The 16,143-nt window shown below is 33.2% G+C and overlaps 1 protein-coding gene across 1 annotated transcript in view; it reads left to right on the top strand.

Annotated features, from left to right (window-relative positions):
• LOC100986527 (N-deacetylase and N-sulfotransferase 4) overlaps nt 1-16,143 on the top strand; it is a 291,143-nt gene that overhangs the window by 229,212 nt on the left and 45,788 nt on the right. The window contains exon 7 of the mRNA XM_003830045.7: nt 15,752-15,934. Coding sequence (XP_003830093.1) covers nt 15,752-15,934 — 183 coding nt within the window. The remainder of the gene's footprint in view (nt 1-15,751; nt 15,935-16,143) is intronic.

Raw genomic sequence — 16,143 nt, 5'->3', positions numbered from 1 at the left:
TAAAGCAACATATAGTATCTAAGAATAAGAGAAATAAATTTTCCCATCTATCAAAAACTACATGGTAATGAGCAAAACCACAAACTGTAAACAGAACTTTTTTTAATGTTTATAGTATTTCACAAATTAGAAAATACTTGGTGGCACACAAACTTTTTTGTTATATTAGCTTTAAAACTTGATTGCTATGTCATAAATACTTATTTCTCATCATCATTAATTGGCAATTTGATATTTCCACACAAAATAATGAATAACTTGCAGATGAACAATAAACAGCTACCGGAAAGTGTTTTCTGCCTCCGTCTAAAAAGTTCCTCAATAAATTCAAGGTTTACCTCTATACTTTGAAGTATTTGAAGTACACTCAGTTCCATTAAATTCCAAGAATGAAGAAGTAGGACAGCGACATATCTCAGCACTTCTTGACTTTTTCTACCACGTAAGACAGTGATGCCCTGCAGCTAACCATTCTTATATTTTTCAAATACTTTCTTTAAAGTTTGAAAAACTGTCTGCCAATGACCTGAATTCACTTAACAGGCACGTTTTCTTTGGCAAATATATTGTTCACCATTTAAAAATTATAAATATATTAGCAAAATTTACATGAAGTCTTTTGAAATATAGCATAACTTTCTGTTGGAGAGTAGAGAGCAAAAGGTGACCTCCCTAGTTCAATATTGACATCACCACTCTCTATTGTCTCAAATATGAATGTGATCTTTCTAGAAATGTGTACCTGTATTTTGTATTTTCTTAATTCATAGGCTTTACCTGCTCAGTTATAACTTGATTGCTTGTCCCTTACATGCAACTGAGTTTGTGGTTCCTGCTCTGGTTTTACTAGAAACTATACAGAGCCCAAGATAAAGATGTATAAAATTTATTGAAATGTGTATAAAATTTATTCCAGATCCAGATATGCTCACAGCTAGTGGAAGAAATAATTAATTAATTAAAATACAGTAAGCAGTATCAGAAATCCATGCTCAAAATCCTATGGGAATACAGAAGAGAAAGAAAAAAATCCATTCATATGTTGCCTGTATGACCTTTCACTGAAAAAATATTACAAAGAAAACATTTAACTTTTTGTCAAATAAACTGACATAAAAATACAAGAAATCTATAAGGATACCAAATTAAGGCACAGAAACAATTTTCAGGCACACAAATTACTTTGTTTCAGGACCAGAAGGGTCATGAATATATTATAAAAAGCATTGAATTCTGAGACAATTTGTCATTATTAAAATTAATGCTCTGTCAACACAAAATCTAGGTTTCAGCAATTCTTTGTTACTGCAGCTGTTTGTTGAGTTACCATGTCCAAATGTTCTAGGAGATCCAGCAGCAATGAATGGACAATGCTTTTTAATCTATAATAGCAGACTATAATCTGTAATGGTAGACTGTCAGCATGTGACACATGTTCAACACTCAAATCTCAAAGAACTTGTGTGACAGATAACCAAGGATGGAGATGTTTTAGTACTGGGAAATGGACAGTTGACAGGAATGTTTTTGTTCACAATGTTATTCATGTATTTAAAAATATAGCCTGTTGGCATGCAGATCAGATTTTGACAGCTTGGAAATTATAAAAAGTCTGAGACTAGCAAAACCCCAGTTTATATCAGCATACAAGAGAGTAGAAAAGAGGAAAAAGGCAGACAGGAGGGAAAATGGTGAAATACAGAAGAAAACAATTTTAGTTTCTCAGATCATCTTATGTATAAACTGCAAAACCACTCTGAGCTTACTATCTCACAATAGAGTCGGCCTCCAAACCAAATTCAGTTTAGCCGCCTGGTTTACTTTAATCAAAAATTTAATAGCTCTATTTTTAAACATCATCTCACGTATTTTGATAGTGTCAATCACGATATTTCAAAAAATGATTTATTCTAACATGCTTCATTTAGCATAAGCTGGAGAACCATTCATATGCTTTCTATGACTTCTTCACTAAAAGGCAATAAAGGCAAAAAATGTGTTTTCAAATGAGAAATTAATATTTCTGAAAAGTTAATTCAAGCCAACATTATAAGAAAATATTGATGTAACCTTTCTTAAAACAAGCTTTAATGTAGACATAAACATTATGTCTGTTGAGGTGTTTAGACAAAATATTTTTAAAGGTACCACATCACTGTGGAGACTTAAAGAACTACTATCAGAACATGTATGGTTATATGTTTGTTGAGAACTCTCACATGTGCTACATTGAACCCTACTTCCTCTAAAGTAAGGGAATTTTGTAAGATAACCTTAGCCAGAATTTAGAATTCACTAGCAGTTTTCAGTTATAAGAAGATTATAGATGTTTTAAGTTAAAAACTGCAATTATAAAACCAAAAAAAGTTTTTTCTTCTCCTCCCAATTCTGACTACCTCTTCCTGCCTCCCCAGCAGCTTGGAGTTGATATGTGTGCACACATGCATGTGTGAATAAGTGTGCAAGTGAGTGTGTTTAAGTTCAATATGTGAGTGTACTTATGTGTGTGTCAGCATATGTGTGAGTGTGCAAAGTCCAGCGTCAGCTCTGGGCAGCATATGTACTCATTATCATAATAATCTTTCTCATTATAAGTGGGCTTTTCTAAAATTAATATAAGCATTCTGGCATTCTTTTGGTCAGTGTGAGCATGGCATGACTTTCTCTATCTCTTGACTTCTATTTCATATGAGTCTTTATTTTGTAGGGAGTGTCTTGTAGACCAGGGGTCCCCAACTCTGTAGATGAGCAGAGGGCAAGCTAGCATTACAACCTGAAATATGCCTCTGTCAGATCAGCAGTGGCATTAGATTCTCATAGGAACATGAACCCTATTGTGAACTGCGCATGCAAGGGATCTAGGTTGCAGGCTCCTTATGAGAATCTAATGCCTGCTGATTATCTACGGTGAAACAGATTCATCCGAAACCATTCCCTACTTCCCCCTACTCTAGCCTTCCATGAAAAAATTGTCAAAATTGTCTTCCTGGTCCTTGGTGTCAAAAAAGTTGGGGACCACTGTTATAGACAACAAATATCTGGGTCTTGTTTTTGTTTTCTTAATTTGTGTATTTAGACAGTTTATGATTAAAGTGATTATTGATATGGTTGAATTATTTATACCAGTTGTAACTGTTTTCTACTTTTTGCATTTGCTCTCGGCTCTTTCTCTTTTGACATTTCTGGTTTTAATTGAACATTGCATAGAATTCCATTTTATCTCTTGTTTTAGCACATCAATTATATATTCTTTTAACTTTTTTAGTGATTGCCCAGAGTTGACAATATACATTTTAAACTAACATAGACAACTTTAAAATAACAGTATACTGTTTCCCAGGTAGTGCTGTAGTGCAGATCCCTTATAACTCAGTATCCCCAATGCTTCCTTGTTATTTCTTATGACATTTCTGTTAATCATTTTACTTGCTTGTATGCTATACTCACCCAATGCATTAGTTTTATTACTGTATACAGTTATCTTTTAGATTAATTAAAAATAAAAAATTTAATTTTACCTTTATTTATTCATTTAAACACATTTTCTTTCTTTATGTTGATTTAAGTTTCTGAACTATATCATTTTTCTCTGCCTAAAAAACTTCATCTGACTTCTTTTTTCAAGGCAAGTCCACTGACAAAGAAATTCCTGTTTTTTGTTTTTCTGTGAGTGTTTATTTCTCATTCACTTTTGAATGATAACTTTGTTGGATATAGAATCCCAGACTGGTAGTTTTTAACTTTTAACATTTTGAATATTTTATTCCACTCTCTTCTTGCTTGCATGGTTTCATATGAAAAATTCCATGTAATTCTTATCCTTGTGTGTCAATAGGTAATGTTTCTTTTTCCTCTGGCTTTCTAGGTGTGTTTTTGTTTGTTTATTTGTTTGTTTTTTTCTGTATGTTTATTTGGTACTTATCCTGCTTGGTGTTCCCTGAGCTTCCTAGATTTGTGATATGCTTTATGTCATTAATTTTAGAATATTTCAGCTGTCATTACTTTAAATTTTCTTCTGCGCCACTCTCTTTTTTCCTATTCTGGCATTATAGATATATTACAACTTTTGATATTGCCCCTCAGTTCTTGTATGCTTATTTCTCTTCCTCATTACTTTTTTTTCTCTTTGTACTTTAGTTTGGGAAGTTTCTCTTTACCTCTCTTCAAGCTCACTAATTTGTTCCCTGGCCATGTTGAATCTATTTGTAAATAACTGACTGAGTAGTTAACACCAGCTCACTGAGTATGTGTCCAGTGTGGCTGGCATTCGAATGCTGCACTTCTCAGGGAGGCCTATGTGGTTCTTCAGGAATCATAGCAGTGATGTTTTCTGCACATATCCTATTGCACAAGTATATTCAACTCTTTTTGCCCCCTTAAGGCCCACATGTCATAAAGCCTCTTACTCTTTGAGATTTCTTGCTTTGAGGGGAATCTTCTTGTTTGCAAAATAACTCCAGTGAAGATACTTTCCCTAGTGTCACCCTGACCCACAAGAAATTCATGTGTTTTGTCATGAAAAGCTAAGTTTGATCCAGAGGAAAACTAAAAACTAAAAATAAAAAAATAAAAAAAAATTCCTTCTAAATAATTAGTAGGAGAGGGAAGAGAGTAAACGTGTGAGAAAATTTTGATCCTTTTTTTCTTCTTTTAAAACAACACACTGCATATCCCTTTCTTCACTGTTGTCACTTATCAGAATACTCCCTTGACATTTGAGGGAGTAGAAAGTATATGAGTTCTGTAGTATTTAAAAAAAATGTCTAAATAATTGTCAATGCTTCCTAATGCACTTTGGTAGAAACTTTAAAAGGTACACTTCAATATGTAAACATATTTTAGTATGATTTACATGTAGCCATAAAGTGAGTTCTTTAAAATATTATAAAAATCTATTTTAGAAGATTGAAACCGTTACTAATTTAGAGAAAACACGATGGGAGATCATTTCAATTCCTATCTTCCAATCATTACAAACATGTCTCTTATACCACTGCACTTTCATTCTATTTATTTGGCAAATACTCAAGGCTAGAAGAATTCAGCTGTCTGCTCCCTCCAGACCTATAACTGGCTTCTCACTGGTGTACCGCTGGAGAAGAGCATGCAGATTCGAGGCTGTATAAATTTATATGGGCTCACCTCGACCCTCAGAGCAGCCGCAGCATGCTTCTATACTCCCTTGTTAGCTCGTGTGTGTGGTTCCTGATAGTCACTATTTTGAGGTTTCTGTTCCTCTCAGTCTTTTGTTTCATTCATCCCTTTATTGTTCTCTATTTAGGTGAAATTGCTCCAGTATCTATCTAGTCACCTAAGCCAGAAACCTGAGTATACCTTTGAGCCTTCCTTTTTTTCATCCCTGATGTCAAATCAAACACAGATCATTAGAGATTCAATATCTTAACATATTTTGAATCTATTTAATTTCTCTCCTTTCCCATTGTCACTGTTCAAGTAGTCATCACCTCTCAATCATACACCTACAGCAACCTTCTGAAAGACTCCCCACCTCCAGTCTTCACTCTTCTTCATAAGACACTTAGGATCTAAGAATTTGTAAAATGCATATCTGACTATGATCCCTCCCTACTCAAAATCCTTCAATGGTTCCTTATGGCTCTTAGGATTAAAGTCCAAGCCCTCAACAGTTTAAAAGATTTATATGAGCTGGTCTCTTTCTTTTCCTTTCATGAACCACATTGTATAACTTTTAGTTTCTAGAAGGCACTGTGTTACCAATTGCTTTTCACTATGCGTTTCTGTCTGACACGTAATCTCAGCCCTGCTCCTACTCCAACCCATTGTCTCACGTGAAGATTCTCTACTCATCCTTCAGAACTTAGTTCCCATGTTTCTCTTTCAAGAAGACATCTGCAAGGCTTAGATCAGTACCCTGCCCCAAGCAGCTGTGTGATATTATAGAACAACAGAATTTCCATTTCACATTGTATCATAATCTGCTGTTCTCTTTTTTATGTTCCCATTTAACCCTAAGCATCTTTAGGCAAAAACTATGGATAATTTATTTAGTATTATATCTGTAGTTTCTAATAGACTGCCAGGCACTTATTAAGCATTAATAAATGTTTCTCAATTGGTTGATTGCTTGAATAACTAAATGTGACATTATTTTCTTCATTGAAAACTGTTGAACTCTATTTGAGGCTGTCAGTGAAGCTTACACTGATTAGTAATGGACATGTTTTCTCCACCCCATGGCTGAACTGCCCATGATTATTCCTGGGGTTATGAATTTGCACTTCAGTGACTTTTATGTGGCATCATTGCAACATGGTTGAAAGGGAGATTTAATCTCTTAAAAAGAGTAATGGTAAATAACTCAGATGGAAAGCAGCTTTGGTTGTCTCCCATCATGTAAAAGTGGGAGATCTTTGTTGAAAATCAGGGTATTCTAAAATGTAGTTGCCATGACATCTAAAATCCCAGTTCTGACTTGCCTACTAAAAGAAAACAAAACACAAATATATGCAACAACTATACAGTTGTGAGCATGTGTTGCCTTTTAATGACTAAGCCTTTATTAATGTACAAGAAAAATAGTGTAAAGCACCTGCTCACTGAAATATAGCAGGAGCCTTCTGTTCTCAGTTAGAACAGCTGCCCTATTTACTGCTGCTTTGACGAAGTCACTGCCCAGCTTCTCTATTCAGGAAGATCGGTGTTTACACTCTAGCCAGTCTTGAATCAAAACAGTTCTGATTTGTTAATAATGCACTAACCAAATATTATGACTGAAAAACTGGGACACTGGTAAATAATCAGATGCAGAATGGAACTTCAGTTGCATTTAGTCTGATAATGGAAAGGGAAACACAAATAAAAAATGTAATTTAACAATTCATTGTATCCTGTTAAATGCCAGCTGTTTTCAGGGTTTTAGGATAGTGTTTTGTTTTTCCCCTCGTGTTTTCAGACCTTGGGGAATAATTGGAAGGCAATTAAATTACTCCATATTTTCTACTGGCAAAGAAGTGTATGTTATCAAGGATTTATTTGTTCATTCAATAAATATTTTTTGCATACTTATTATGTGCCAGGTATTTTACTACACATTGAAGATACAGCAGTAAACAACAGCACCAGAGTCCCTGTATTCAAGGAGATTAAAATGCAAGGTGAGACTGAGGGAATAGCCAGGAAATACCCAAACAAATACATAATATGTCAGGTCGTGAGTGGCCTGAAGGGCAAGGGAATGGGGAAGAGGGATGGGGGTGCTCTTTGATTTAGGTGTGTAGAGGAGGGGAAAAACAAGACATCACCTCATCATACTACCCTTGAGTGATGTCTGCTTCTCAAATCTACTAATTGAACTTTTGAAAATGAAACAAAGGATTCCATTTAACAATCTCTTCCTATATTGATTTTTAACTGCAGCTGTCAGAGGTGATTCTGATGGATAAAACTTGCATTTATTAGGATTAAGTTTTAGTGTCCTATTGCACAGCCTGGGGACTATAGCGAATAATAATGTATTGTATATTTCAAAGTAGCTAAAAGAAGATTTTAAATGTACTCATCACAAAGAAAGGTAAATATTTGAGGTAATGTATATGCTAATTAGCCTGATTTGATCATTCCACAATGATGTATCAAAACTTCACGTTGTACTTCATAAATATATACAATTATTATTTATCAATTAAAAATAAAATAAAACTTAAAAATAACATAAAGACTACAAAAGAGTTTCATTTATTAGGTATCAAAGTTAGTCATTTTCACTCTGGTATACACGTATCCAAAATTTTCTGGTTTAACCAGAAATTATATTATCATAGGCCTTGGTATATACAGATGATAGCAGAGGAACAAAGAAACACTGGCTTTGCTTACAAAATATATTATCTATTAGATATAAATAAAATAAGTTAAATTATATTTGATATATTAATTATTCTAAATTTATTTTAACTGAATATCCATGGTGATAATATACAATGTTTTTCATTTTATAAAATGTTTTGGCATACCTCGACTCATTTGGGCATCACAACAAACCTATAAACTAAATTATTGTTTTCATTTAGCCTTAGAGATCTCTGAGATTCAGAGAAGTTAATTGATACACTAATGAAGAGCCAGTGCTCAAGCGTAGTCATTCTAATTCCAAATTTCATGTTTGTATTGCTCCATTGTGTGCAAATCAAAACAATATGAATATTATAGCAATCTGATTTTTTAAATATTTTCAGACTTATTAAATACAAACTTCTGGGATATTTTTATCGATACCCTTTTTTTATTTGTTAACTCTTTAATTACTATTATTTTCTTCATGAAGCCTGCTCCAAATTAATAACCAAAAACTTAGTTCTTCACACATCCAAAAAAAGATTTCGTTTTAACAGTCAAGGGTATAGGATGTTAAAACATCAACTAGGATTAGTGATTAATCATAAATGCTTGTGGTGATGCACATCTTATATGAAACCGCATTGAAAGTCACATGGAGCAATAGAGCTCCTGTGCTTAGGGAAGTAGCCTGAGTGGAAAGATCAATAACTGAAGTTTACTGTAAGTGGAGATTTAAAGGCATGAGCTAAACAATTTTTAGTAGCCTAACCTTTTTACTACTCATCTGACCTACACATGGTGAGATGTGTTTGATTCTGGAGCTTTTCTTTGTTTCTTTTTCTCCTTTCCTTTTTCCTTTCATTTCTTTTTTCTCTTTCTTTTCTCTTCTTCCTTTCTTTCTTTATTTCTTCCATTTTCTTTCCTTCTTTATTTTTTTTCCTCTCCTCTTTCTCTTACTTCTCATTTTTTGGCTGTAATGCAGGGCATGATCTCAGCTCACTGCAAACTCTGCCTCCAGCGTTGAAGCAATTCTTCTGCCTCAGCCTCCTGAGTAGCTGGGAATACAGGCAGGTGCTAGTCACCAGGCCCGGCTACTTTTTGTATTTGTAGTAGAGACGGGGTTTCACAGGTTTGGCCAGGCTGGTCTCAAACTCCTTACTTCGGGTGATCTGCCCGCCCAGCCTCCCAAAGTGCTGGGATTACAGGCGTGAACCACTGCGCCCGGCCTATTTCTCCTTCTAAGTGTAGTTCTTACAGGAATAAATCTTGAAACATCTACCTAAATTAATAAAATGTGTCTCTTTGAAATTGGAAGATCAGAGTTACTTTTTATTTATAGAACACATTTCTTAGTGGAAATCTATTATTGTGTTCCATTGTGAAAAACTTGGCATCTATTTTTAGTGCTGCAAGAGAATTAAAATCTTTCCAAGTGAAACAATCATTTCTCTCTTAAGTACTTATTATCTTGAAGTGTCTAGAGTCAGTAATCAGCTGACATGCATGTGTGTGCGTAGATATACATATTGAAATATCAAATTTTATTTTCATTTCCAAAAAAGTAAAAATATGTAAGTGATATTTTAGATTTAATCCATTCTAGGAAAAGCTTATGAGGAAATATCGTAAGTTGCAATATAGGGTTGTTATAAATAAAATTCACCAGGTAAATAAAATAATAGAAGAAAATGAAGCAGAAAATAGACGGAAGTTTGATGAATTTGTAGCCAAAGTTCTGGGAGAACCATGGAATAAGAAAGAATACTGATTCTGAATTCCTATGCCCAGGCTTGCGCGCGCGCACGCGTGTGTGTGTGTGTGTGTTAATAACACTTAATATAGGAACTACTCTCTTAACAAATCATTAAGCGTGCAATCCGCTTGTTGACTACTTTGAATGCTGGATTTGCTAGAATTCCCTATATAAACTCAGACAGTCACCTGAAACCCCTGATCCTCATTTCCTTTTCTCATAAATAAGATAGTTTCTTAGTTCCTAGTAACACAACAAAAGTGCACATAAAACCACTTTGTAAAGTTATATAAGTAAATTAACATTAACATTCAACAAATAATATGTTACAATCAATCATTAATTAATGATTCATTGGAATGTTTCATTTTTAGAAAAACAAAATGATGTATCTAAATAGTAGACTCCAAGCTGAGAACCATTTTTAGATTGAGCAAAAGATTAATATAGTTATATTAGGTTTGGACAAACTTTCCTTACTTTTGATATCTAAGAACATAGATGTTGACATTTACCAGGTTATTAGTTGCCCAGGCCTGAAGAGTTGCCTAAGACTGGGTTGCCTACAATTATTATCAATAGTTATGTGTGTTTAAATCAAGAAGTGTTACTGGCACTCATATTAGTAATGTTAAGCCTAGTCTGACTCTTAATATCCCTTGTGTGGTTCCAGACTATTTTTAGAATAAAATAAAGACACAAAATTACCTTTTATAAGAAAAATGTGAGTACAATGCCAAAGCCCATCAGATGAGCCATCAGGGATGTATTTCCCTATATTCCATCTATCTTCACATTTTATGAGAACTAAAAGCATAATCGATAATTTAACAAGCTAATGGACATATTTTTAAACACAATGAACTCTTCTGAAAAGGGGCACGCTATCAGAGCCACAAAGGCAAAAATGGAAACCGACTGCTAATATTTAATGCCTATCTTGAAAAATACTGTGCTGCAGCGTGAGCACAAAGCAAGCTGCCCTAAAACAGGGTGCCTCTCTTCTTGCTCTGCAAAGCCGTTGTTTCATCCTGTGTTTGTGATTGTGCATTTTTTTCCTAGGAACCAAATATCTGACTATTCTGCGCATGATTTGACTTTTAAAGGCACTGTAAGGCACAGGACTAAGTACCCAAATATTCAATGTGTACTTTAACTAAAAATGTATGCTCTAAAAATGATTTTTAATTTCAATTTAAAAATGCTGTATAATATATTCTGGCTACTGATATTCATGATCATACAGTTTACAATACCATTCTATTTGTCATACAAGTAGGAAAAGCAAGGAAACTATTCTGGTCTTGGCAGTGAAAACACTCTGACTCAACCTGGAGAGTAATGCTTTATTTTGTGGATAAAATAAGGCCTCTCACTTTTATTTTGTTCTTTCCTTTTTTCTTCTCTTCTTATATTTTGGATATTAGCAGCTTCATAAGTCAAAAACAAAATGTTACAAAAACAATTAATTGTATAATTTGCAATTAAATACTCAGGGGGATAAGCAGTTGCCTAATTTATTTACCACCATTCCATTTGTCACTATGACAGTGTGTTTACCCATAGTTAAGGATTATCCATAAAGTTCAATTATATTTACTCAATTCCCTATTATCAAGATTTATACATTTTGATACATAAACCTTCCTTTTTCCTTGAACTTTAGATACATCATTAAACAGATTTATTCCATAGATAATGTCTTCCCATATTTTGAGTATATGTATTGTATCTGACAATCAGGTTAATGAAAAACTGCTTATGTTTCTAATGAATAGACTATGAACGTGCCCATAAGCTTGCTTGTATATTTTTACAACAGATAAGAAAGTTTAGACTTGTTTTATGTTTGGTTATAATGAAGTTGAGAGCCTTGAGAGTTGAGGGAGAAACATAGGTAGAAGTGCCAACAACAAGATAAAGGCAGCCCAGAGTGCTTGATACCAGAAGCAGTGGCACCCAGACCTTGGTGCCCTCTTGGAAGGCCTGCTGCAATTGGCCTACTGAAATTAGCACATACTGAACATCTTATTCTTCAGTTCATCCATTGAACAAGATGTCCTTTCCTGTCCTTTTCATATGAAAGATAAAGCTCTGCTTGTTTGAATCAATGCATATCTCTGAGCTGCAATATTTCAAGGTTCAGTGGGTTGTATATATAAACCATTTTTATCCATGTAGTCCTGTCATACTTTCCCCAGATGATACTTTTGGGAGTACACTGTTGAGAAAGATTATTTTTAGTATGCAATAAGAAAATAATAATCAAAATAAATATATAAAAAAAGATAAACAGTAAAAAATAGTAGCAACATAAGTCTGTGAAAAATTATTTGCTACTATCTCATACCACATATCTTTTGAATTCTCTTATTTATGCCTCAACAGCATCCATTTTTAATTTGTCTTATACACATATACTCTCTGAAATAGGTTTTATTTTGTTTGTTTAAAGAAGCCATTTGCCCAGAAATGCTAAAACTAAAATGCTGTGTCTGCACAATAGGTGATTTTAGCAAGCCAGATATGCACAGTTAAGCTGTGCTTGCAGAATTGTTTTTCTTAAAGTGCAACCAATTGACCATATACCAGCACTAATTTGTTTCTAACCAGTAAGGCATGTGCACATGTTGCCCCATACAACAGTGATTACAACCAATATGGATGGCGTGCTTGTTTTTATTCTCAGTAAAGGAAAATTTAAATGCAGCAGCACGCCTCAGCTTAGAACCACATATCTCCAGACTCTGCTTTCTTCCAAAGACAGATTTTCCATTTGCCCTGCATTCAGTTTTAAGCTTTTTTTTTCATCAAACAAAGCTTATCCTCCTAAGAATGTTCTGGAAAAATGACTTAGAACCAGTCTGCTGCAAAAATCTTTTAAAAGCCTATATTAATACCCTTATAAAATGATAATATACATCTGCTTATGATATAAAAATACTCTTTATGATACTCTCAAAGTAATATTCTTACTTACAATTTTGTCAGACTTTAGACTCTCACAGGTGTCTTACAATTCCTTTTTTTTCAATAATATCTGCATGATTTTATTCAAAATAAAAAATATTGTTATGATGAAAAGTTCTGGAGATGAATAGTGATGCTGGTTATACAACAATGTGAATGCACTTAATGCCACAGAACTGCATACTTAGAAATGATGAAGATGGTACATTTTATGTGTACTTTAGCACAATACAAATTTACAATTCCTTCTTAAAATAACAATGCTAAGAAGGCAGGTGGTAGATTTCTAGGACATTATTATCTTTCTTCAGGCATTTAGCCTGCAGCCTGGTTTTTCATACTATTTTCAGTCCTGGGAAACCATAATTATCCTGAAGCATGCTACTTACACCGTCTTATTTCTTAATTACAGTAGTGACATGAGATAAATGCATACTTATTGGGATCGAATGCATATTATTTTGTGGTGATTATAAAGAAGTTCTTATGACAATAATTGCAATTATATGGTCATCAACTACTGATACAATGCTATGTTACAGAAACTCTGTAACTAAGTCCTGCCAAGAGGGAACTTTCTATTTGAGATAAAAGAATTCAAGAGTGAGAGATTGGGACATTGGACAGTGTTATGTTTATATAATTTATCTAGGTAGAAATTTAAGTTAAACCCCTAAATATTAATTGATATAATGATTTTACTTGAGCTTCATATGGAATAATTTAAAATTTTTAAATAATTTAAATTTTTAAATGATTTAAATTTTACTTGAGATTCCATATGAATCTCAATTAAAATCATTGTCAACTAATATTTAGAGGTTTAACTTTAAAGAGATTAAGTGGTTTAACTTAAATTTAAGGGGTTTAACTTAAATTTCTACCTAGGTAAATCAAATAAATAATATTTTTAAAATATCTATAGTCTTTTTTGATGTTTCAAATAAAAGATTTGAATATACTCCAAGGATAAAAAATGGACTAGAAATATGATGAGTGATATTGTCTTCAAAGATAAATTTGCAGTCTATTAGTAATATTCTTCTCAGATGCTATAATTCATTGTCTTAAAAGCTTTCATTTAAGGTTTCCAAAATATTTTTTTCTTTTGTCATTCCAATTTAAAAAGAAAAATAAAAACTTTCAGCTGCCAGGATAATACTTATATAGTTTTCTACTACCTTCTATAAAAATATGTTCTTTGTCTTGCTTTTTTGTTGTTGTTGAAAAGGGCAAAAGGAAAAAAAATGACGGATGTCAAACTCAATGTACGTATATGTTTTGGCGAAGGTTTCAGTTATATTATATGTCAGAACTGGGAATCTGACTGCCTGGTTTTAAAGTCCTGCTCTGCCACTGACTAGATGTAGAACTTGAACAAGTTACTTAACTGCTCTGTGCTTCATTTTTTTTCATCTGTAAAAGGGGACAATAACAGCAGTTATCTGTAACAGCATTGAGAGGATTTAATTATTTCATATATGTAAAGGGCTTAGAATCCTGCTTAGTACATAGTAAGCAAACACTATATGAATTTTAGGTAAGATTTTATCTAAGTTAGAGACATTAAAGCCACATTCTCTTCTCTACCTTCAACCATGATGAGGTGTGACTTTGATCATTTTAATAGGTTTTCTTCAGATATTTTTTCAGCATTCTAGTATGACACATAATAGAGATTATCTTTTCCACAATAAAAAGGGCATTCAAACAACGAACTGATATCTATCAGATTGGTCAGCGTAACATTGGCCGGTGACATATATGCCTGTGTTTGTTTAAATGATTCCATATGAATCTCAAGTAAAACCATTTTATCAACTAATGCTTAGATGTTTTTAACCTATAGTGGGGTTTTAACTTACAGTGGCTTGCCAGAGCAGAGTTTCTAAATTCTGGTACAAGATAATGCTTTTATTATTTTTTAAGATAAAAGGCCTCCTCTTTAGACATCTATAGTTATCCAGTGACATATTAGATCATGGGAACAGAAGGTCTGCATATAGTCTTTATTGCATGGCTAGTATCTAACCAGGTGTCAATAAAATTAACATTGGAATAGTTCTGCAAACCTATTTTATTTCCAAATAACCACACCAAGAAACATAAACCCTTAAAAAAGTGTCAGTGAGTTTCCATACAAATATTAGCCATGAGACACTTGACTTTTCTTCTATATTATTCTTCTGTTCAGCTTCAGATGTTACATTTGTTCTAATATTATTATTTATAACCTTATATTAGCCTTACATTTCTAATAAAGTTAATAAATTATTTCATTATAATATTTGGGTTGTTATAAAACATTTACAATACAGATCAATACAGTAAATAGTAAAATGAATTTTTAAGATAATTAAATTTGAAAATATCATGAAATTGAGAAACAAGTACAAAATTATACTTGTCACAAAGTAATGAACTCTCTTTTTATGAGTTGCGTAAACAATCTCTGCAATTTCAATCAGAATTTTGCAATTTCTCTTTTATTTAGTATTTTTAAAATCCCTGCTGCAATGCCTAATGAACTAAATATTAGATTATGTTTGTAATAACATTTGAATTTTTTCTTGCTCTTTCCAGACCAATTAATCTAATTTCACTTTTTATTTGTCTATGATACACAAAAGAACAACACTGAAATGCCATGATATTTTTAGAGTTAATATTGGGGTATGAAAAGTTGTAAAAGGATTAATGAGTGGGGAAAAGTTTCTGGCTAAATGCAATCAGTTTCTGTGCAAACATTTACAGTCTCTACTGAAATAAAATTCGTTTAATTAGACCACAAAGAAACACGTTTTCTTGAATCTGATTCTATTTCAACCTGTACACATATCTACACCAGGAAAGTTCTGGAAAAATTGTTTAATTTTAGAACTGGTCTAATATTGTTTCTTCACTAGTCTGAAAGTTACTAGATTGAAGTTTGATGGTATTGGCTCCACAATAAGCAAAACTGATATGCAAAGTAACGCTATACTTCTGAAGAACAGTGAGGAAATAACACTCTCAATTTCAATTTCAATTTTAAAAGTGAGTTTAAGTGTTATTTTGAGATGAAAATTAAATGTGTGGCTTTCCACTTAAAAAGATCATTGTACTTCTTATGAAATTCCAAGGTGAGGTGAGGTGCTGCCTGGGGCTTGTACTGCTACTTTTGAGCTTAAGCATATGATATTTTTGTGGTCATTTTTATTTATCTTTCAGATCAGCATTTTCATGACCCATTTATCAAACTATGGAAATGACCGCCTAGGGTTATATACCTTTGTGAACTTGGCCAACTTTGTGCAGAGCTGGACCAACCTGAAATTGCAAACTCTGCCTCCAGTGCAACTGGCCCACCAGTATTTTGAGCTCTTCCCTGAGCAGAAAGACCCTCTATGGCAGGTAACATTTAACATTCTCTCTTGGGGTGGAAGGAAAGAAACTAGCAATTTGTGAGTGTATAATTTGTGTTAGGCACTCTGCTGGACATATTAAAACTGGAATTTAACACAAAATCCTCTTTTATACAATACTTTTATCCTCTTCCTCAACAATTTTTGCTTATTTTATGAATTGTTTGCATTTTTCGCTTGCTTTTCTGGGTTTTTGTT

The sequence above is a fragment of the Pan paniscus genome, chromosome 3 (genome assembly GCF_029289425.2).
Source record: "Pan paniscus chromosome 3, NHGRI_mPanPan1-v2.0_pri, whole genome shotgun sequence".
Taxonomy (NCBI): Eukaryota; Metazoa; Chordata; class Mammalia; order Primates; family Hominidae; genus Pan; species Pan paniscus.
The sequence above is the reverse complement of the archived record's forward strand: the minus strand, read 5'-3'. Positions and strand labels throughout refer to the sequence as shown.